Source organism: Capricornis sumatraensis, chromosome 1 (genome assembly GCF_032405125.1).
Source record: "Capricornis sumatraensis isolate serow.1 chromosome 1, serow.2, whole genome shotgun sequence".
Lineage (NCBI taxonomy): Eukaryota > Metazoa > Chordata > Mammalia > Artiodactyla > Bovidae > Capricornis > Capricornis sumatraensis.
Window position 1 is genome coordinate 204,719,517 of NC_091069.1, and position 23,923 is coordinate 204,743,439.

General features: G+C 37.5%; 1 protein-coding gene across 1 annotated transcript in view; it reads right to left on the minus strand.

Annotated features, from left to right (window-relative positions):
* Positions 1-23,923, minus strand: part of LOC138076618 (EGF-like and EMI domain-containing protein 1) — a 615,728-nt gene that overhangs the window by 37,694 nt on the left and 554,111 nt on the right. Inside the window, 7 exon segments of the mRNA XM_068968872.1 lie at positions 2,935-3,035; positions 3,545-3,673; positions 7,690-7,821; positions 10,659-10,844; positions 13,426-13,548; positions 18,459-18,596; positions 22,096-22,218. Coding sequence (XP_068824973.1) covers positions 2,935-3,035; positions 3,545-3,673; positions 7,690-7,821; positions 10,659-10,844; positions 13,426-13,548; positions 18,459-18,596; positions 22,096-22,218 — 932 coding nt within the window.

A 23,923-nucleotide genomic window follows, 5' to 3' on the forward strand; every position in this document is an offset into this window, starting at 1 on the left:
GTTGTTGCCGTTCACTGCTATCGTGTCTGACTCTGTGACCTCATGGACTGTAGCATCCCAGGCTCCTCTGTCCTCGAGTATCTCCTGGAGTTTGCTCAAATTCACATCCATTGAATCAGTGATGCTATTTAACCATCTCATCCTCTGCTGCCCTCTTCTCCTCCTGCTCTCAATCTTTCCCAGCATCAGGGTCTTTTCCAATGAGTCGGCTCTTCCCATTGGGTGGCCAAAGTATTGGAGCTTCAGACCCAGGCTTGTTTTTCTATGAAGCCTTCACTGGCTCTCTTATTGGAGAATTCACTGCTTATTCTGTTTTTAAGGGGCATGCCTTTTCTAAAATAGATAAGGTCCACAGACATTCAACTAAAAATACAATGTAAGACTCTAAAAGGTCTCTGATATTTTAAATAGGTCATGATATTACTGAGGTTCCCTCAGGAAGGATTTTCAAAGGTGGGACTATGGAATAGGTGGAAGAGTGAGGTGCAGACTGGTTCAGGTTCACAAGGACTTGCACAGTTTCAAGGTGGGATGTTAAGGTGGGCACCCAGAGCTGTCCCAGTAGGAGATAGCTTAGAAGTTACTGATGAGCTGAAACACTTATTGGTGATTGTGTTTTCTGGCATCTTTGACAGTATGTGATTGCTGGTCACAAATGCAAAATGAATAGCATGATTTAGACATTTTAGGGATTTTTTTTTTTTGCACTAGAACTCAATGTGTTGGACTTTTGATGTTTAATTTCCATAAAATGTGGAATGTCCACTTAAATGAACTATTAACATCTCCCTCTCAATAACTAAGGTAAACACTAACTAGGAAAAAGACTTCAGGATATTTTTTTCACTCATCAAAATATAGATTTTATAATGTAAGGAGGCTAAATAAAGACTAAAACAAAAATTGTGACATGTATATAATATGATTGTATAAAATATGCTGTGCTTTTTACTTTCTTCCTTTGTCTAATGTAAACAAAGAACAGAGATGTGCTGCTCACCATTTTGTTCCACAAGCATTAAGTCCTAACCCACTGAAGTTGCTTATGAACAGTAAACTCTGAGAATTCAGGATTAAAAACAGGATGAGGCACTCTGTGCTTTGGATAAACACGCCCTTAAATGGTTAGATGCCTATCTCAGGGAGAATTTCAAAGAGCCAGATTCTTTTATCAACATATTTATAAATATATATATACATGTATGTATATACACACACACACACACACAGTCAGACATGACTTAGCAACTGAGCAACAACATACATTTTTTAGTAGAGTCTTATTATTTTTTTAATTACCTTAAAATATTTACAGAGAGATGGATTTACATAACTTGGTGATAACACTAAAAATGTACAGGGTATTTCATATTATTGCACTTCCTCTTTAATAATATATAAGGCATTTTACTTTACATAAATAAATAATAATGTAAAATATCACACAACAGGTGTGGTGCCAATTAAGTCAACCCTAAAATTAGATGAGATGAGTATGGGCAGGTAGTGTACACATGCGCACTCAGTGCTTGTCATGTCTGATTCTTTGTGGCCCAATGGACTGTAGTCCACCAGGTTCCTTTGTCCATGGGATTCTCCAGGCAAGAATACTGGAGTGGATTGCCATGCCCTCCTCCAGGGGATCTTCCCAACCCAGGGATGGAACTTGTGTCTGCTACATCTCCTGCATTGCAGGTAGATTCTTTATCCACTGAGCCACCTGGCAAGCTCAAGGGAGGATACAAATACATATAAATAAATAGACTTCTCCCTTACCTGCTTGGAGCAGTTTCCTCAGAACTAACTGAGTGGCTGTCTCCTGGGCTCTAGTCTTCAGCAAGACCTTGATTAAAACTTGAGCTCACAACTCTGATGTTGGATGTTTCTTTAAGTTGACATTAAATATATTCAGTAATTTTCTGAGCTTTCTGGCTTCACACACAGAGAAAATTGAGTGTCTTAGACTTACTCAAATGACAAAACCTCCCATAGCGCCCTGGCTCACACATACAGGCTCCACATATACCCTGTGGCAATGGCTATTGTTGGCACAGTTACATTTCCTTTTACAATTCTTTCCAAAGAATCCTTTTGGGCATCCTGGAGGGTAGAAAGACAAACAAAGTGAATATTTGCCCACATGCAAACCTCACTAGAGCTATTGTTATGTAAGATAAGGAGACTGCCAAAGGTAAGATGTTTCTAATCTGATTAATCAAGAGACCAGAGAGATCTTTTAAAAATGACCCCTATGATTTTATATCATTTGCCCCAAATTCTGCAATGACTTGCCATTGCTGTCAGGTTAAAAACTCCAAATATAACAAGAAATGAGCCCCTGCGCTGGCTGACCTTATGTTGCAGTAGTTCTCCCTGACTTTGATTCTATCAGCAGATCCCTCTCAGGCACCCCTAAATCATCTCGTTCTTTCTCACTTCAGAGTCCGGTCACACGTGGCCCCCTGAGTCTGCAGTGCTTTTCCTTCTCTCTTGCCTTGCTTCATGTCTCCTCATTTTACACACTTCTGCTTAAGGGTAACTTCTCTACAAGCCACTCCCTGGCTCACACAGTCTGCATGGCCCTCATGGTTCAACCTCCAAGCACACATTACGATTTAACTTGAAATACCTACCCATATGCGTAACCTATGTCTGCTTTGAACAAGACTGTGAGTTTCATGAGGAAGGACCAAGGTCTGTTTCATTTTTGTTCTCTTAACATATCATAAAGCCTGGCACAGTGTCTTGCAACACTTAATACACATATTTTGAATAAATGAATAAAAATTGGGGGATAAATAACTAGGGTGTGAGCATGAGCCTTCGTGCACCTCTCAGAGAGCAAACTAAACTTGGTTTTTCTATCTCTCCAGTTCTACAATCTGTAAGAATCTAATAAACCTCCATGATTTCTGGCAATCCCTGAAGACTTACATCTTCATGACTCTCTGCCTTCAGCTCCTGGGATTGTACAAGCAGTTTCTTCTTTTGTGTTTTATCAGCCCATGTAGAAAATGTGGTCTCTTGATTGGTTTCTATGAAAAATCCACACACGGCACTCACTGGATGGGTATTTTGTAAGTTTTTCGTGCATCATTTCTCCTCTCTGTCTCCTCTCCTTTCCTTTTTTGGTTTTTATCTCACATCCTCCCTGATTTATCCAAAGAGCTTCATTTTCTTCTTTCTTTTAGTATGCAGAGCAAATCAATTCACCCAAGCCCCTGTGTGCAAACCTGTACACACAAACTCAACATTTTGCTCAGTGGATGAGAAAGGTTTTATTTGTATCAGGATTCATCCTGCATGGATCACAGCTGGAGATTTAAATACCACTTATTTTGTTCTCTTACACATTTGTCAGTCAAAGCAATTGTGTGCTTGTGTGTGTGTGTGTGTGTGTGTGTGTATGTATATACATACATACATAGCCCTTTATGTCTTCAGAAAAGCCCACCTTGAAAAATACAGACTCAGCTTTTGTTCTATTTCTTATTAGAAACATCAAGAACTTAAAGAGTTGTCTTACAGGACCAGACATTCCTACCGTTTCCACAGGTTTTCCCATGAACCCCTGGGGGGCACTTGCATCGCCCAGTCAGAGGGTCACAGGTGCCTCCATTCTGACAATCACAGATGTCATCATACTCTCTCACACTGGTCTTTGGGGAACGAGCTATGAAGAAAACAGTGAAGGTGAATATGCAGTGTAACACACTCACTGTGACACAAATAGAGAGAGAAAAAGATTGCCTATTAGAATTGATTCTCAGTAATTAAAGTCTCTGTAACTTGCAGACCCAGGAAGAGTCTCTGGCCTGTTCATCATTCCTGGGGGAATTACTGGTACAGGTAGTTAAAATGATGCTGACTAAAGAACTGCTAACAAGGTTTACATGCAAAATTTACCTTGCTCCTTAAACTCTTACCCTCACATTTTCGGAACTACATAAACACTTTTGTTGTACAGATGTCACTAACCCTAATGAGAAACAAACTGCACCTTCCATTTTGAAAAACAGGAAAAAAATGTAGGAAAAAAGAGCCATGTGTTTTTAACCAGAAATGAATGTAACTAAGATTATCTTGAGGATTACAAGGTATTCTGCACTGTCAAAGACTGATAAAGACAACCAATTGTGTTCTTTGGTTTGCTCTTTTGGGGGGAAGTGCTTAGTATTCCATTAGAAATAAATACAGTGTGGAAAATGTCTATGATTTTAAGCTTGAGTAAATACAGCTGTTGAGATCATTTCAGTAGCCATTTAAATTGACATTTTATCATCATAGGCTAAATACTAAAAAACTACATTTTTATTACCTCCTCTATCTACCCCCCTTACACCATTCCAGATGCTAATATGGAAAATTGACCTCTAACTCACTTTTTTATTTGCTTTCAAGCCATGTGGTTACTATGACAAGGAAAGAAACAGGAAAGGGGAAAAAAGGAGCAATAAAGAAGTAAACTGGCAACAAACATGGTTGAGACCTGCATTACTAATTTACATGTAGTAACTCTCTGAATTTTTATAGCAACTATAGACTATACATTTTAAATACATATATATGTATATGCTGATAAGTCGCTTCAGTCATGTCCAACTCTGTGCAACCCCATAGATGGCAGCCCACCAGGCTCCGCCATCCCTGGGATACTCCAGGCAAGAATACTGGAGTGGGTTGCCATTTCCTTCTCCAATGCATGAAAGTGAATAGTGAAAGTGAAGTCGCTCAGTCGTGTCCGACTTTTAGCAACCCCATGGACTGCAGCCCACCAGGCTCCTCCGTCCATGGGATTTTCCAGGCAAGAGTACTGGAGTGGGGTGCCATTGCCTTCTCCATATATATACATATATATATATAGCCCTGGAAAATGAAGCTAAGGAAGTTTAAGTAGCTTGAACAGTATCTGGGTTACAGCAAGGCATCTACATCAGCACACTGACACTATCACCTGCTGCTCTCCCACAAAAAGAATATGGTATCACAGAGTATGTGCATGCAGGTGAGTGCTCAGTCATGTCTGACTCTTTGCAACCCCAGGGCTAGGCTCCTCTCTCCATGGAATTTTTCAGGCAAGAATACTGGAGTGGTTTGCCCTTTCCTAATCCAGGGGATCCTGGATTTGCTAAATACTTCATTAACATCAAAGAGAACATTTATCAAGAGAAGAAAATTTGAAACCAAACATGTCCCAAACCATAACTGGATGATTTGGAAAAAGATATGACTCTTCCCTTCCATATAATACATAGTCCATTCATTTGTCATGTGAGAATACTTTAGTCTTCTGTTTCTACTGGAAAGACCCCTCACAATAACAAATAAGATAGTCAACATGAAATTTCTTTAAAAGAAATGAAGTCCTAAAGTGTGCTGTTAAAATTAATATGTAGTAATTTTTTAGTTGTTTCCTTTGTAACCAATTGCCGAAATTCCTAAAACTTCCAAGTAGATGTTTTCATTATAGACCAATAAAGATACTGGGTTAGAAGATCTAACCAATGAGAAAACTAACTTTCCAGATCCCTGAAGAATTTTTTTTTTTTAATGTCTCTTGCTGCATAAGAAGAGCTGGTACTCTTAGAAATACTAGTGATGAATGGTTGGTCATTTTCATTTTTACAGTTAATAGGGATTTTAAAGAAAATATCCTCACTCTCCCTTTTTGTTAAAGATTTAGTGATCATACTTTTTTTCTTTCCAATTTGGATTGCTCTGTTTTAATTTTTATAGGAAAAAAAATGAAAGAGACAGAGAGGAAATGCAAAGAAGATATACATTTCTGCTTTCAGGGCCAGACTGCCCGTTACAGGACCATGTGAACACTTAAAGAATCTTAAGTTTTTCCAAAACCAAAGAAGGGGTTGTGTTATTTTCATTTTATCAGGAAGTTCATTTTCAACATTTGTATATTAATTTTGTGTCAGACATGTTTTATCCTCATGGATTTGCAATAGATTTCTACTTTTATTTCTCATGCTAACATGTTATGGATCAAGGGTGTGGAAGACACATATTTACCAACCAAATTTACAATAAAGGGTATAAACATTTACTTCCTAATAGTCATGCAACAAGATTGATTTGTGTGTGTGCTTAGTCCCTCAATGGTGTCCGACTGTTTTCAACCTTATAAACTGTATGTAGCCTGCCAGTCTCTGTCCATGGGATTTCTCAGGCAAGAATATTGGAGTGGGTTGCCATACCTTTCTCCAGAGGATCTTCCCAACTCAGGCATCAAATCTGTGTCTCCTGCAGTGGCAGGCAGATTCTTCACCACTAAGCCACCTGGGAAGCCCAAAATTTATTTGATCCATTTTATATAGTTGACTATATGAAGTGGCCGATCAACATAGCTCAACATCTCAATATAAAGCTTCATTCATTCATGCACTGGAGCCTCCAATTTGGAAACACATAAATAAGCTCCCAGGCTAGCAAGGAAAATAGAACAGGAGCATAGCTAACTTGAATCTGATGGAGACAGACAGACAGACAGATAGACAAAGAGAAGAAGAGAGAGAAGCTTTAAATCCACTGGAAATATAAATGGCTGTTAGACTAGGGCCTTCAAATAAAGCTTCATGCCATAAATGGCAATAGACAAAGATGGCAGTTTAGCAAAAGGCACAAAGCTGAAAAGTACAAAGCATAATAGTAGTGAGTAGTTTAGTTTGCTGGAAATAATAAGCTGGTCAGAGCTGTGGATAAAAAGAGAGAAGGATTTATGAGGGCCTGATAATAGATGGTTGTCGGTGACTAGATTAGAAGTGTAAGCTTTATGTATCAGGAAATGGGACACTTCTGAAGCTGTTTGGGCAGCAGGGAGACAAGATCAGAGTGATGCTTGAGGAAAGTCCTCAGCAGTCTAACTGAAACCACTTCACTATGTTATAATCCAGGTTTTGCTTCTCTTATATTTCATAATAGAAACAATATTTGTGCTTTTTCTTCCCATATTCAGGGGCTTCAAAAGAAAAACCTGCTTATACCATCTTCCAAGCCATTCACAAAGAAAACTCTTTTATTAAAAAATTTATAAGAGAAATTTAAAAAGAGAAAAAGGAAATGAAGGTAGTCAATATATTTGAGTTTTATTACTTGGCAGTTTTAGTACCTGCAAATATACCTCCATTTAAAATATAAAGGAAAACATTTATTGGAGGTATTATTGTGCAAATCATTGATATTTTCTCATGAGAGGCTTATATAAAAATCTTAAAATTGTCATTGCCTGTACTTACATAAGTTTTAAAGAAAAAGATAAGAAAACACAAACAAAAAGAGGCAACAGTTAAGCAGTTCCATTAATTATACTTCATAACAAAAATCATTTTACTTTTTTTTCTTCACAGGGAGTAGCTTGCCAGGGCCTAATGATTTATTAAAATGGAGGGATTTTTATAGGCTGAGGATATTAGGATCCTTTATTAAACAAGAGACAGCACATCAAGTTTCTCAGGGAACACAAAATTTCCCATTTTAATCACATGTTCAGTTTGAAACCTCAGTGCTTCACAGACATTCTTTGTGCACAACAAATAAGTTGGTTTCCCATCCCTATCAACCGTTAATCTTGTTAAAACATTTTAGGGAGATCACATGGAAAGAACTCATCACCAGTAGTTGACTAGCAGTAAAAGGAGAATTCATCACCCCCAACCAATGCTCCAAAGTATTACTTACTTTCATTAAAAAGAATGCCTCTCCAGTCATTGGGACAGGAACACTCACTCTTTCCTTCCTGGCATCGGCCTCCATTCATGCAGTCCTCACAGCTCAAACTGCATTCGTGTCCGAAGGTGTGATCTAAACAACCTGGAATGTGATACCACTTTAGTGAACCCAACATGTACTATCTACATCACTGAAAATGAAGATGAAACCCTTTACTTCCCCCAACAAATAGACATGCTCCTTGAGCACATTTTCTAAAGAGTCCAGAAAAAGATAGTAGCAAAGAGATACCTCTTAAAACAGAGCTTGGAATGTAATCCCTAAAAAATATTTAGGATCTTTAAGAAAGTAATGGTAAAGGGTCTGCCTACAACACAGGAGACCTGGGTTTGATCCCTGCATTGGGAAGATCTCCTGAAGAAGGAAATGGCAACCCACTCCAGTATTCTTGCCTGGAAAATCCCACAGATGGAGGAACCTGGTAGGCTACAGTCCATGGGGTCGCAAAGAGTTGTACACGACTGAGCAACTTACCTACTTACCTTACCAAGAAAGTAAAAAAAAAAAAGAAAAGAAATTACCATTGATTTCTGAACACTGAAATAATGTTCCCAGCACTTTAGTGTGTGTGTGTGTGTGTTTTCTAGCATTTTTTATACAATTTTTTTTTTCCAAGTAAGCCTTTTTACTGAGATTTAATATACAGGTAAAGAAATATGGAAAACTCAAATGCACCCTTCAGAATTTTTCCCCACATTGTCAACAACCTCATGTAAAAGCCTCCCAGATGAAGATAAAGATTATCACCAGCATCACAAAAAAATCAAAGGTGATCTGATGACTCTTAATCAATAATCTCAGATATGCAGATGACACCACCCTTACAGCAGAAAGTGAAAAGGAACTAAAAAGCCTCTTGATGACAGTGAAAGAGGAGAGTGAAAAAGTTGGCTTAAAGCTCAACATTCAGAAAACAAAGATCATGGCATCCGGTCCCATCACTTCATGGCACATAGATGGGGAAACAGTGGAAACAGTGTCAGACTTTATTTTGGGGGGCTCCAAAATCACTGCAGATGGTGACTGCAGCCATGAAATTAAAAGACGCTTACTCCTTGGAAGAAAAGTTATGACCAACCTAGATAGCATATTGAAAAACAGAGACATTACTTTGCCAACAAAGGTCCATCTAGTCAAGGCTATGGTTTTTCCAGTGGTCATGTATGGATGCGAGAGTTGGACTGTGAAGAAAGCTGAGTGCCAAAGAATTGATACTTTTGAACTGTGGTGTTGGAGCAGACTCTTGAGAGTCCCTTGGACTGCTAGGAGATCCAACCAGTCCGTTCTGAAGGAGATCAGCCCTGGGATTTCTTTGGAAGGAATGATGCTAAAGCTGAAGCTCCAGTACTTTGGCCACCTCATGCAAAGAGCTGACTCATTGGAAAAGACCCTGATGCTGGGAGGGATTGGGGCAGGAGGAGAAGGGGATGACCGAGGATGAGATGGCTGGATGGCATCACAGACTCGATGGACGTGAGTCTGAGTGAACTCTGGGAGATGGTGATGGACAGGGAGGCCAGGTGTGCTGTGATTCATGGGGTCACAGAGTCGGACACGACTGAGCAACTGAATTGAACTGAACTGAATCATTAGCCTTACAAATTAAGCACCATTCTGATTTATACTGCTATGGTATATTTACCCTTATTTTTGAACTGTATATGAATAGAATCGTGAAGTACGCACTCTTTGGTTATCAAGCTTCTTTCATTCAAAATAATGTTTATGAAACTCAGCCATATTGTGGGTTCACTAGTTTTTAAGTTTTGCCCATTTCACAATGGGTCTTTCAGATGTCCCAGTTGAAAGCCAGTCATGTTTAGTGCAGCTTCTCCACCTTGGCAGATTCTGAATTTCAGTCTACCTCCTAGCACCACAAAACTGCTGATAACTGTCCTAAGCTCCTCACCCTCTCAGCAGCTATCTATAGATTTCCTGGCTTCTCTATCTGCACTGCCCATCCACTAGCAGATGGCTCAAGGAGAAATGAGGCACAGACTGTCCATCTTACTTGTCTGAATGTCTCTTCTCTCTAGACCTTGGCCCTTCAAGTCCTAACTGCCCGGGTAGCCTTGAACTATTTCACTTGTGATTTTGAGTAGCCAAAGTATCAGAAGCTTGATTAAGAAACATTAAAGAATTTCTATCTTTATGTAGATGCAATTACTGATGTTCTGTTTGACCATCACATATAAACAAATCTTCATTTTACTGATAGCCTTCTAAGGCAATCATTAAGTTTGATGCTCTTAAAATATGAGGAATACAGGAAGAACAAAAAGAGCAGCTCTGTCTTACAAAGAAAAGAAAAAGCAGCAGCAGACTGGCTGCAAACTGTTACTTTTGAAAGAAGTTATGCTAATTTATTTTGATCAGAAGTGATTTGATGCTTGAGTTCTGTTGAGTGGAGATATAAGAAAAACTGTGCACATTTGTAAAGATATTTTTTCTTGGTCCATTTAAGCATATTGAACCATTGGTTCTCTGCATTTTAAAATTTAAAAAGGATCTAGATTTTCAGGCTATTTAAAGTAAATTTTAACTATACAAAAATGACTTCTAGTTGAGTTTAAACTGTTAGAACTAAAAGGCCCCAATCCTTGTCTCCATGATGCTAATTCAAATATATTTTTCAACTCCATTTCACTGTATCAAATTTCCATCACCCTGCACCCCCTTGTCAATGCATACATACATAGCAATCCTTTATTGGCAATAGGAAGAAAGATAACAGATGATGAATTTGATAGGGAGCTGTGAAGAAGTAATTTTGGTCCCATGTCTCTTGTCAATATCACATTAAACGCTTTTATTTGGCATTAAATATTGATAACAAAATTGTCTATAAAAGAAATTCTGTGAATTATCTAAAAATAGAGGGAAGAGGTGATTATAATGAAACACGTTCATTTACCCACCAACATTGTGCAAATCAGTCAGCTCTCCTGGAATTTCTTGTCCCTCTTCCTCATGGTCTTCATCTTCATAGGAGAGAGGCAGAGAGGTGGCCACATAATGAAGCAGTTGAGGTGGGCTCTTGCATAGAAGACCTGGAAACTTCACAATGTCTAATTCTTCTTCTTCCTCTGGTTCATCATCTAAAGTTAAGACCACACAGAGAAATGCCTAGATTCCACATGCCGGTTAAAAGAAGGAAAAACTGAGCAAGGGTTGATGAGAGAAAGGAGAAGCGTTTGAACTAGATAGCCAAGGCAGGGGGTAGCTGAAAGGTAAAAGTCTTTGAGAAGACCATTTCAAACAGTCTATTGTAAATGAAGATGAGACACAGCAAGCACAGAGTGGAAACTGCCACGGGGAGGACAAAAGGGGAAAAGAAAAGACCTTAGTCTGTAAAGAGAGAAAGGGGAGGACAGGTTGAGTTAAAGAATATATGGTCTCCGTGCTCCTGAAGAACAAGACAAGGGCTGAAGTCATTTAGAAGAGATTTGATAGAATTCTTCACAGAGACTTACAGATGCAAGTTTTCCCATCACTTCCAATTCTATAGCCTTCCTCACAAGAACACTCATAGGTTCCAACAGAACTGATGCACAGTTGGTCACAGATGATGCTGACGTCCAGACATTCATCCACATCTAGGAAAATTCAAACAATGTCTGCTCTTTGGTGTAGAGATAAAATAGATATTATGAACTCGTGGGCATATTTGTCACCTTTATTAATGAATAACAATGCACTGCTATACAGAGAGTGTGCGTGTCTGTGTGTGCTGTGTGCTCAGACGTGTCTGACTCTTTGTGATCCCATGAACTGTGGCCCTCCAGGCTCCTCTGTCTGTGGGATTTCCCAGGCAAGAATACTGGAGTGGGTTGCCATTTCCTACTCCAGGGGATCTCCCCGACCCCAAATTCTTCCTCAAGAATATCCTGCCAATTATTTTCCTTTTATTCATTTCCAAGTTTACCATCATTTATCTATATGCATAGACAATGTCTTTCTGCGATCTCGTTCATAAGATTTTGATGAAGAATTTAAAACTTACATAGTCTCAGGCTGTGTATCATTTAGCAGAATGTTCATTCACTCTTGAATTATTCAACATCTATGGCAAAGCATTTATTCAATGCATAATTTTGTACATGATTTGTGGAGAATTTTAGAGATGGAAGAATCCTAAGTTTTGATCTCATACAACTTACTGGTGTTAAATTCACATCCGAGCCCAGGCTTTGGTCAGTGTGTTCATGATTCTAAAGGGTCATTTATGAAACTGAGCTTCTAGGCTGGCCTCAGATTGTGAATACCTTTTCCATTTGGATGTGTGTACCCAAGTATGTATATTCTCGCCATATAATCATCTCTTGGCTCACTCTGTTTAACAGCAGATGGTACATAAAATTCAATTTTTTTTGGCCCTGTTAATTGGATGGGAGGTGTAAGTAGTAATATGTTCTACTGTATTTAGAATATATAGATATCATAGTTGTATGTTCTTTGTTGTTATCGACACTGCAAGGCTGGGGAGTTTGGCATCTAAGTGAAGAAACATACCTAGCATCCTCAACAGATTGTAAGAATTTGCTTCTTTAATCAAAGAAACACTATTTTCTCTGAGGCATTAAAGTCTTCTTATGTAATTTGAATGTTACTGAAATAGATAATAATATTCTCATTTTTTATTTCAAGAAAAATATGGTTCAAAATAATGGTAATAATGACCACAAATAAAAATTTAAAGATTATATATTCAGGGTAAACTTGGTAAAGTAATTTTTAGCAATGGCTTATATGAGCCCTTCACAAAAATGTGAATTTACTAAGTTCAAACTCCTCTAGGATAGGGGCCTCCCTGGTGGCTCAGATGGTAAAAAAATTGCCTGCAATGCTGGAGACTTGGGTTCAATGCCAGGGTCACAAAGATTCCCTGGAGAAGGGAGTGGCATCTGCTCCAGTATTCCTGCCTGGAGAATTCCATGGACAGAGGAGCCTGGTGCGCTACATACATGGGGTTGCAAAGAGTCAGGTAAGACTGAGTGACTAACACTTTCACTTCACTTTCACTTTCATGATATTATAAAAATATATGTCAGCTAGAAATCCTCTAAAAGGTAAGCAACAAATCAGTTAGAAAATTATAGAATGACTCATCTTGAAGCTTACATTAGCTAGATTAACATCCAATATATAAAGGAATCTGATACTATGGCTCAAGAAACGGCAATCCTTTTGCTGCTGCTGTCTAATTAAAATAACTTTCAATAATCAACTTGGTTTCCAGCCATGATTACCACAAGGGACTCCTGTAGCATTATGCTATGGCTTGCTGGAATCTCTCACTTGCCTATGTGTATTAGGTTAGGTAAAAGGGATTATGGACCAATGAATATAATAATAATAATAATAATAATAATAATAATAATATTAGCTACTTTTAGTTGAGTGATTTCTTGATGTCAAACACAGTAGCAGGCCCTTTACATTGATTACATTTCTTAATTTATCTGGTAATCCCATAATTGTCTTCACTTTACTGATGAGGATTTGAGGCTCAGAGCACTTAGTGTCACCCAAGTTCATACAATAGTATGTGACTGGACCACAGAGAGATCCAAGTTTCTTTAAGGTGAAAGCCTCTTTCTCACCCTAACCCTCTGCCTCAGATATTCCTCCTCCATTGATTGCGCCATCACATCAGGGATTTCATGTTAGAGCTCAGGAATTTACCATCACATCCACAACCATCAGAACTGATCTGAAAGCCTTCCTGACAACTGCATTCATAGCCTCCTGAATAGTTGATGCAGAGCTGGGCACAGCAGGCTTCTCCACTGTCACACTCATCAAGGTCTAAAGGGGCGAAAGGACATTTTTGTTATTTAAGAGATAGGAATTTAATCCACCTATAGAGATGCTGATAAGCCCCACTTCTAAATTAAAACCATTTTTACTAATTATTTTCTATTTCTCAGGCTACAGAGTACAGACACTGAATAAACAATAACACAAAAAGAATGAGGCTTGCATTTAGGGTAATGTTTCTGACATGCTTCTCCTATGCCTAGTATTTATTTGAAAAGCATGTAAATAATCTCCAAATGCATTTATAAGCACAGGGAAAGAGCTCTCTGCTATTTTTCCCATTTAAACAGCAATCTGGTTGAATAAACAGAGAACCTGAAGAACAACAATTAAAAAAAAAAAAAAAGCTTGAGAAGCAGAGCTAAAATATTCCATTGAGTGAACATTTAACAGCTACAAAAAGGAGGCAGTCTTAGGCCCCTATGTGTATGTTCTAAGAGCTTTGGATGAAAGAATGCCTCCAAGGAAAAGAATTCACAAGACTGGGAAGACAAGTGGTTAAAGGCAATTCAGAGAGAGCACAGACAAGCATCTTGAACATTATGTATTAAATTACAGAATATTTCATGGCATTTGCTTGAACTTTTCGATGCTATATTGATGGGGATGAGTTTTTACTAAAATCGGTGACACTATTACCCTGGAATGTCCTATCAGATAGACAGTTTCCTAAATTATGATCTTTAAGTCTCCTTTGGCACTGTCCTTCTAGAATTCTACAATCTGCCATGTATCTTCCTTTATTTGCCCTAGGGAAAATAAAAATTAATCAGAATAGATCAAACTGAAACCTTTCAGCAAAGGATTATTTATTCTAAGTTTTGAGATAACCTTTTGTAATATATTTGGCTAAGGGATAGAACAGACTCATTGTCCACTGCTAGACATCTGGAAATTGTGTGGTCAGGGTTTTTGGCTATAGGCCTTCAATTCTACCCGCTTTGTTGAGCTGTTAAGTTGGGTGGCCTGTCAGTGCTGAGTTTACAAAAATCCCTTTGCTCCATAACTACGTGAACAGCCACATATATAAAAGATCAGTGTCTCAATTAACCTTGGAAAGGGAACCAATGTAAGAAAAGGCAGACAAGAGAAAGGAAAAAATGTGCAATCAATTAACCATCATTAGGGGTCACCATAAAATATCTAAATGAAGGTCATTTGGACACAAAACATTCTTTCTCCTGCAAGATGTCACAAGCAGTGCTACTCATAAAGTTCTAGATTTTTTTTTTCCTCTTTCTTACATTAAAACTTCCTTTGTCTTTTGGATTACATAGCATAGATATAGAAGGCAAAAAACTTAAAACTTCAGTTTTTTATCTAAAGTGTTGCTTTTTAAATTTTTTTAAAAATTTTTAATTAGAGGATAATTACTTTACACTATTGGATGGTTTTTGCCATACATCAACCTGAATTCTCATTAGGTATACATATGTCCCCTCCTTCTTGAACTCCTCTCCCACCTCCCTCCCCACCCTATCCCTCTAGCTTATCAAAGATCATGGGCTTTGGGTTCCCTGTTTCATAAACTGGAAATTCACAAACTGAATTCCCACTGGCTATCTATTTTCCATATGGTAATGTATTAATGTATATGTTTCAATGCTATTCTCTCAAATATTCCCACCTTCTCCCTCCCCCACTGTGTTCAAAAGTCTGTTCTTTATCTCTGTGTCTCCTTTGCTGTACTGCATGTAGGAACATCATACCATCTTTCTAGATTCCATATATATGCATTAATATACAATATTTGTCTTTCTAACTTACTTCACTCTGTGTAATAGGCTCTAGGTTCATCCACCTCATTAGAACTGACTCAAATACACTCCCTTTTTATAGCTGAGTAATATTCCATTGTGTTATATGTACCACAACTTCCTTATCCATTCATCTGTTGATGGGCATCTAGGTTGCTTCCAGGTCCTAGCTATTGTAAATAGTTGCTGTAATGAACACTGGGGTTAAAATATTATGTTTTAAGTTTTCTTTTTGGGGGGGTGGTTTCTTATTTCAACATTTTTTTTTTGAAGTATTATATACCACCAGAGCCTCTAAATACATCTGTCTCATTATTCCTTATTCTAGCTAGAAAGAAGCACAATCACATCATATTAATGGGAAAAATGAGTTCTTCAATTTATCATTTTATGATCCATTTTGGATTCTTCTTCTATTACCATTCTTCTGGGGCTATTTCTTGTCTCATGTATAGAACTCTTTAGAAATCCCATGCATCCTTTCTTAAAATGCCCTGTCCCTTCAAGCCTTATATCATGTTTCCTTAAATTTCTTTATTCCTTCTCAGATCTTTTTTTTTTTTTTTGGTAAGATCTTATTTTTAATTCCTCTGCCTCTCTGGTGATCATATTTTCCCTCATTGGCCAATATACCAAATATTACAATACTGCAGAGAAATTCACCTGCAAATTTAGCCCTAATCAAAAATACAGAATCAATTATAGCAAGTAAAACAATTAAACATTTCAACTATGACTTCAGAAAAGCATCAAAAGTAAACCTTGAAAGGACCTGATCTTCTGTATCTGTCTCCCACACAGAGTCACTGAATAAAGCACCAAAGAGTAGAATAATTTTTTTTTTTCTGATAACTACCAATTGTTAAAATCAGTCAACTTATTGCTGGTGAGACACTTGTATTTTGTATAGCTGTCTTTCAAACTGTGTTAACACATCACTAGGTTTTATCCCTCATAAATGCTTGCATTTGGGCAAGACTGACCATTTGCAGACTAGATAACTTATCTTCACATTTATTTGTATGTTCTCATGTAAGAAGAAGTTGACTCTAAAATAAGCTAAAAAGAAAATTATTTCTCTCATGCATGAATGTTTTTACAAAGCATTCATGCCCTTAATCTGTTCTCAGGCAAGTAGGCAGACTATATATATGCACACTCCAAACAAATCATTGCCTTTACTCTAGAGAATATTTGGTTTTTAGGAATGAGTGTTATTTATTGTTGGAAAATGAAATAAACTTGAGCCATCAACAAAATAATGTCATCATGTTGACTGCTGAAATCTCATAAATATGTAATTTTCTATATTTTGACCCTGGCAGATGTGATTTTTGCTGGCTGTAAATATGAACTTTACCAAATTGTACTTTTCAAAGAATCAGGAAAGATATCAAATTATAAGCTTCAAACAAAAGCCTTAACAAAATTCCAGTTTCCCTTAACGAACAGTCAAAAGAAGAGGATAAGAAGGAAGGAAGGGAGGGAAGGAAGAAGGGAGGAGGGAAAAAAGAAAAGAAGTTCTTTATTTTTTCCAGAGATCCAAATGCTAGCAAGCTAGAAATCTATAAGCATATTTTTCATTACGTAAGAAGGTGCAAGGCAAGCAACTGGCTTCATTAAGCTAACCACTGTAGACTCTGAGAAAAATGCAGAAGGTGATGTTGGATTAAGAAATTAAGCAAAGACATCGTTTTGGTTTAAAAGTTTATGAAACCCAAATACTTTAAAATCCCCTAAAATTCACTCTGTTACATAGTGCCGAACTAAAAAAATCCCAACAACTTAGGCTTTTGAAATTCACCTCTTTACTTATGGTACTTCAATTTATTTTGAGCTACACTGAGTAGCATTAGATGGTCAAAGTTGTTTTTTTTTTTTTTTAGTACTCATATCATAATTTTTAAGAAATATTTTTTGATAAAATGTCACAAAAGAAAACATGCAAATAGGGTATCCTAATTTGCAAATGATGCCAAATTGTTCTAGAGGCTTGTAGGTGCTCTCAGACCCAGTGCACATAGTAATTTAGTTTGATGTTCATGTTCAGTAGTTCAGTTGTGTCTGACTCTTGGCAACCCCATGGACTGTAACCCACCAGGCTCCTCTATCCATGGAATTTTCTTGGCAAGAATAGTGAAATGAGTTGACATTTCCTTTTCCAGGGCATCTTCCTAACTCAGGGATCAAACCCAAGTCTCCTGTGCCTCCGGCACTGGCAGGTGGATTCTTTACCACTGTATGACCTGGGAAGCCCCAACGTATTGCTGAATGACTACTGTGTGCTGATACCTGGCCACACTGAGGTCTGAGATCTGTAAGGTTTGTAGGAAACATCACCTTGAGAAGTCTATTATGTAAATAAAGGAAAAAATGCTCTTTCTTTCAAGAGCTTTTTACAAGATGCAACAGTATACCAGGAAAGTCTGAGGCAAAATAGCTGCTTCCAACAATAGGGAGGCTAAGAAAGAGGGATAGAGTGATGTCAGGGAAATTTTTTGCAGGAGTAGGAACACTAGAGATGCTCATTCTCCCAATTTTTGGTAGATATTCCTTTTTCTCAGAAGTTCTAGATTAAACATTTCACTATGGAGCAAGCTGGGGTGGAATTTATTCTTCTCATTGTCTCCAGTGATACATTTTAATTATATTTTGAAAAAGTTATCCTTTCCTATGGCTTTGAGCTGGGTTTCCCAAAGAATAATATCTTCTAATGTTTGCTTTTGGAATGTAGCTACCTGCCATGTCAAAGTTGAACATGTATCCAAATTATCACCAAGTTGAAAACCAATGAACATGATTTGCTTCTGCTTGAGGTGGAGAGAATTAGGATGGCAGCATTTGTTGTTTGAATCACAAATTACATTAGATGGTTAGATAAGCTTTGGAATATTTTCCAGAAATAAAACTGTTAAGTCACGTATATTGCTAATAAGTTTTAAATCTTCTTTAACTTCAAAGTAAGTATCTTGAAACACTATGATAAATATTTCTTTTACATTATCCAGTAGCCAAAGACACTGTTCATTTTACTTGTAGTTTGAGAGTTGTGGCTACATTACAGCACCAAGTATTAGAGAAGAAAGGGCTAAATGAATCCAGGGCAACTTCTGAAGGAAGATAGCATTCGCCATACACTACCTATGCATGTTTTCTCATCTGAATCGAGCCGGTGTCCATGGTTACAGGAGCATCGGGGCCCATCAACTGCATGTTCACAGTGATGGGAACAACCACCATTGTTCTTTTCACAGCTATTGACAATTTCCAATTCAATCCCTTTCCAAAACAAGCAAAGGGAGGATTATTAGCATAACAACAGAGAAATATGAATACATGGCAATAATTGGTGCTCTCTCTCTGTTGGGAAGAGGACAAACTTTATTGGAAGTTTGTCAACACTCTGAGCATATGAAAGTTTGAGAACTATTAAGTATTGTACATATCTGACACTGAAGGGAAGTGTTAGTTGTTCAATCATGTCCTACTCTTTGTGACCTCATGGACTGAGCCCTCTAAGGCTCCTCTGTCCATGGAATTCTCCAGGCAAGAATACTGGGTAGCCATTCTTTCCTTCAGGGGATCTTCCCCACCCAGGGGTTGAACCTGGTCTCCTGCATTGCAAGTGGATTATTAACCATCTGAACCACCAGGGAAGCCCTGTAAATATTTATATCATATCAAAATAATAATAAACCTATAAATAATATTAAAATGACAAGGTGATACAGAAAGGTAACGAGTCCACCAATGGTTATTAAACACATCTCAAAGAATACTTACCTATGGCAATTTTTGGTATTTTCAGAATGTAAATATGTGTGTCTGTGTGTGTGTGTGTGTGTGTGTACTGAATCAATGATCAGAAAGCAAATAGTTTGCCAGTTGACCTATCTGTTCTCAAACTAATGATATGTTAACATGTGCCCCTTTCCTAGGCTGTGAGCAGTGTATGGAACAAAATAATGGAACAAAAGTATGAATACAAAACCAATGAGTTAGCTGATTATATGTAACTAGCATCATAGCTATGACGTATACAAGAGTCATTTTGTATATAAACATCCTATTAACTCAGACACCAATTTGCTGATTGTGGTACATGCCACTAATTTGGGGCATTTGAGGGGACATCCACCTCAATATATAGATGCCAATTTTCCTGAGCACACAGGTATTATAATCAATCATTTTCTAAGTGAGAAAATGAAAAAATAAAAGAATGCTTTGAATCATTGTGAAAAATACGGAATTAGATACTCTGCTATTTTCACCATTGGTCTCTATCGTTCCTCATTTGTGTGCTTGGACACACCTCTAATGAGAGTGACTACGTTGGTTCATTTCCTTCCATTTTTACCTCTCGAATCCTTTGAAAGAAGAAAGATGGGAAAGACCAGAACAAAGACACTCAGAGTTGTGGCATTCTTTGAGAACCTATATTACAATTTAAACTGCTGAGGTATCTGCTATTTTTCTTGTATGGTTACAGTACAGAAATCATGCTCCCAGATCTCAGCCTCCTGTCTATGGTAGGCAGCAGCCTTATGTATCCCAGAGCAGCCAGGATATATCCCTGTCTTTGTGCTCATCCCTCTCTGCCTTCATCATCTTGTATTACCCAGCACATAACAGATGTTCAAAACTAGGTTTTGAATGATTGACTAAACAAAAGAAGGATTATGCTAATCAATTTATTGTTGAAAATAAGAATGCCTTTGGGTTTAGAAACAGCTAGTTTAGAGCTGAGCTAAATGAGAAAGCTAAAGGAAAGATTGAAATAATTAAGGGAACTGATATTTTTCACAATATGTTAACATATACTCTTTAGGGAGACAAATTTCAAATTTTGGCTCGGGTTCTTGTTTTTCTCCTGTGATCAATGTGGCTCTAAGATTGCTGGAGGTAATTTACTTTAAAAATAAATGGTATTATTGGAACCTCACAAAAACTATACGAGGCTAAAACAAGTACATACCCACCTATAACTTACCACCAGAAGTAAATGTTTTTGACATGGATGATACAGTTAAACTATCATACTTAAAAATATTCTTTAAAAAGTTTAAAAACTGATCCCTGTGTTTTCTCATTGCAAATAATCATTATTTGCTCAATATATTAAATATGCATTAAATATGTATGGAGTTTAAGTTATATATTGCCTGGTAGTTGTAGAAAGTTTTATTTAACCATGCTGGATCTGGAATTTTTAAATTACTAACCACAAGATAGTGATAGTTCATTCACAGAACACACTGAGGATTCAAAATTTATGCTATACAGTATTTTGAGAACTTCTGAAAAGAAATGACATAGGTACAAAATATCGTTATCTTAGGAAAAATTTAAAACAATATTTGCCTAAAATAGGCTGCTATATGAAGAATACATAATTTATTGTTAAATATGACCATGTTCTGCAAACATTTACTCCACCTACAAGTTTTGAAACATTCATTTTCACCAAGAGAGTTTTGTATGTCAGTTAGTAAATATTGAGGTCTGGTGAGAGCTACACAAAGAACTTAGCCAAATATTCATATAAGGGAAATAAATGTAAAAATACACTTCAACCAAATGTATTCAACTCTAGGGCAAATTGCTTTCCCAAGTAAATTCTATGAAAGCTTGAACCTCACGACTCATTAGCAATAATGGCCCCCTCTTTCATGATAACTGAGAATGCACCAGTCTGATCACAGGAGTTTTTATCTCAGGCATCTGTAAAATGTCCTCATCTCCTAAACCTCTGACCACATTAAAAAGCCAAAATATTAATAATACAGAAAAATCCATCGACATTTCTCTCTGCCTGAAAGAACTCCTTGGGGCACCAAGAGAAAGACTCACTTTGGAAAAAGTTATATCCTAATTAGTAGTTAATTCTTCCCTCCCATCTTATTTAGTTTGCTCTTTAAAAGATAAATATCACCGCAGCAAAACTGCCCTGTCTTTAAGCAGTAGAAATAAACCAACAGAGCTTATGGCTACACTGGCAACCCAGGCATTAAATAAATGTAGAGCTTTATGCAGTGGAGGAGAATGAAGAAGTTAGTGACCTTAAGACTGAATCTTCATGAGAGAGCTTAGATAAGAACACTAGCTGATTGATTCTGCTTGTCACTCTCTTTATTCTTCTTCATGATCAAAGCTGATCAAGAGATGTATGATGTACACAAGCACATAACAAAGTTAAAAGGATAATATATTTGGAGCTTAGAGACACTAGTTCAAGTCCTAGTTCAGTCACTGACTAATTTTGTATCATTGAACTTTGGGCTTTGGCCCTGATGGGAGAGAACTGGGAAGGGCATCTTTGGAGCTGAGATCAGAAATCAGACGTGGTACTACCATCTAGGGCTGCCCCTCACCCTGCTGGTTCTTTCTTTCTTGCTGGCTCCTTTCCCTTGAGTTTTACACTGGAGTTATTACTGTCCAATAAATATTGCAGGACAGAGGTGGTGATGGGTGACAGACTCCTCACAAAGGAGACCCATGGGTCCAAGAGAGCCCCAATCCAGAAGAACTGAGACTTAGTCCTGTGGTCTCCAAAGAGGATCATGATGCTGACCACATTCTGTGGACTCTGGGCTCCTATTTCATCGAATTAAAATGAGGGGGTTGGCCTTCTAAGCTCCCACTCCCACCCTACTCCAGTAGAAAACATTCTAAGGAGCTCTTACTTTGGCAAGTTATTCAGCACAATCCTTTTATTACTCTTGCTTAATACTTGTAAAATGCTACACATTCCTGGGCTGTGATCACTGTCACTTACTGTAACACTGTTTTCCATCAGCTCCCAGCTCAAAACCAGGTTGGCAAGCACAAGTGAAAGATCCCACTGTGTTCACACAGCGATGGCTGCAGGGAGCAAGCCTTTCAGTGCATTCATTTAGGTCTGCAGAAAGAGATACACAGGAGCTGTGTCTTTGGAGTTGGAATTAAGACTTATTTACAAATTATAAACTGAACGAAAGCATCCCGTCCCCTTCAACCCCTGACAACAATGCCAACAAATATGACAGTAAAATATCACATAGGCTCCATATTTGCAAATAGACCAATGTAAAATGATAAGAACTCTGCGGCAGGTCTCATTCATGTTCTTAAACGCTTTTTTCTATTAGGACCCCCTTCTTATTGTTGTTTAGTTGCTCAGTTGTGTCCAACTCTTTGTGATCTCAGGGACTATAGTCTGCCAGGCTCCTCTGTCCATGGGATTTGCCTGGCAAGAATACTGGAGTAGGTTGCCATTTCCTTCTCTAAGGGATCTTCTCCACCTGGGACTGAACCCACATTGCCTGCATTGGCACGTGGAGTCTGTACCACTGAGCCACCTGGGAAGCCCCATGAGAAACTACTGCCATCTATTAATTTGAAGAAAGAGAAAACAAACAAAAATAGACCTTTTCTATCCCCTAACAATACAGATAGAATACTTGAATTTGTCATTGTGAATATATATCAAATTCTTAACCAAAATTGGTATCTCTCTGACTTAAGACAGTACAAGAGGCCCCACACAATGCAGATTTGGAGTCTTCTTAAGTAACAATCCATAGTATATGTTCCACATATGATCGTCACAGTGCCATTTAAAACCTGGTGCCCTCTTTTTCTCGACAGCAATAGACAAGTCTATTCAGTATAACATCATTTTGTGGCCCAGGAAGTTTATGCTCCCCTTACTCCACCCCTGCCTTAAATGGATAGGTTTCACCATCATTTTCCCAAATAGAACTTCCTCCTTATATTGTCCTGCGTGTCACTCCCACCAGGACTCTTAATTTAAGAGAAATGCTTATCTTTCTAAGGTATTTACAAAACTCTAAGTAGGCAGTAAATTTTGGGACAGTCTTTTTAGGAATAACACACTAGATATCAAAATAAAAATTTGAAAAAGATATTCTATAAATTATGGCTATGTATATATTTCTCAATCTTCCACAGGTATTTAATAAGATCCTATTTTGTGCCAGATACAGAGCAAGGTAGGTTCTACGTAAACAGAGGACCAAAGCATAAATGTTCTCTATCACAAAAGTATGTTTAACAATCCACAGAAAGTTTTATCTTATTTTTGGCTTAAAGAAAAAAAAAAAAAACTAATTTAACACTAATTTTTTGTCTAATTCTTTTTCAACTTCTCAAAGCATTTATCAGTCACATTAGTCAGGAAACATTTTGTATTTTCTTAATTAACCCCAATAAACTGTTTTTCATTTCATGGAAATGTCATGATGAAAATGAAGGATTCTGTGATTTCTCAGAAGTTCTTGAAACAAAGACAGTCCCACAGGAATGACTTCATTTATTAGTTCTGGTCATGAAGTAATTTATCACTTTCATCTTTAAATTGAAGTATATCTGTTTTGCTATTTCTAGGAAATGGAAATATGTAACCTTGTATTTCTAGAGTTTCTTTCTCTTTGGTTTTAATTATTCCTAACTTCTGAGAACACTCATTTGCACATACTTGATTTTCAAAGGTTAGCCCCACCTTCTGTAGCCTATAATAAAAAACTCTCTGTGCAATTATGGAAGGTTTTGAAATATTAATTTTGGAATTCACTTCAGAATGAAAAACAGAAAACAGAAAGAAT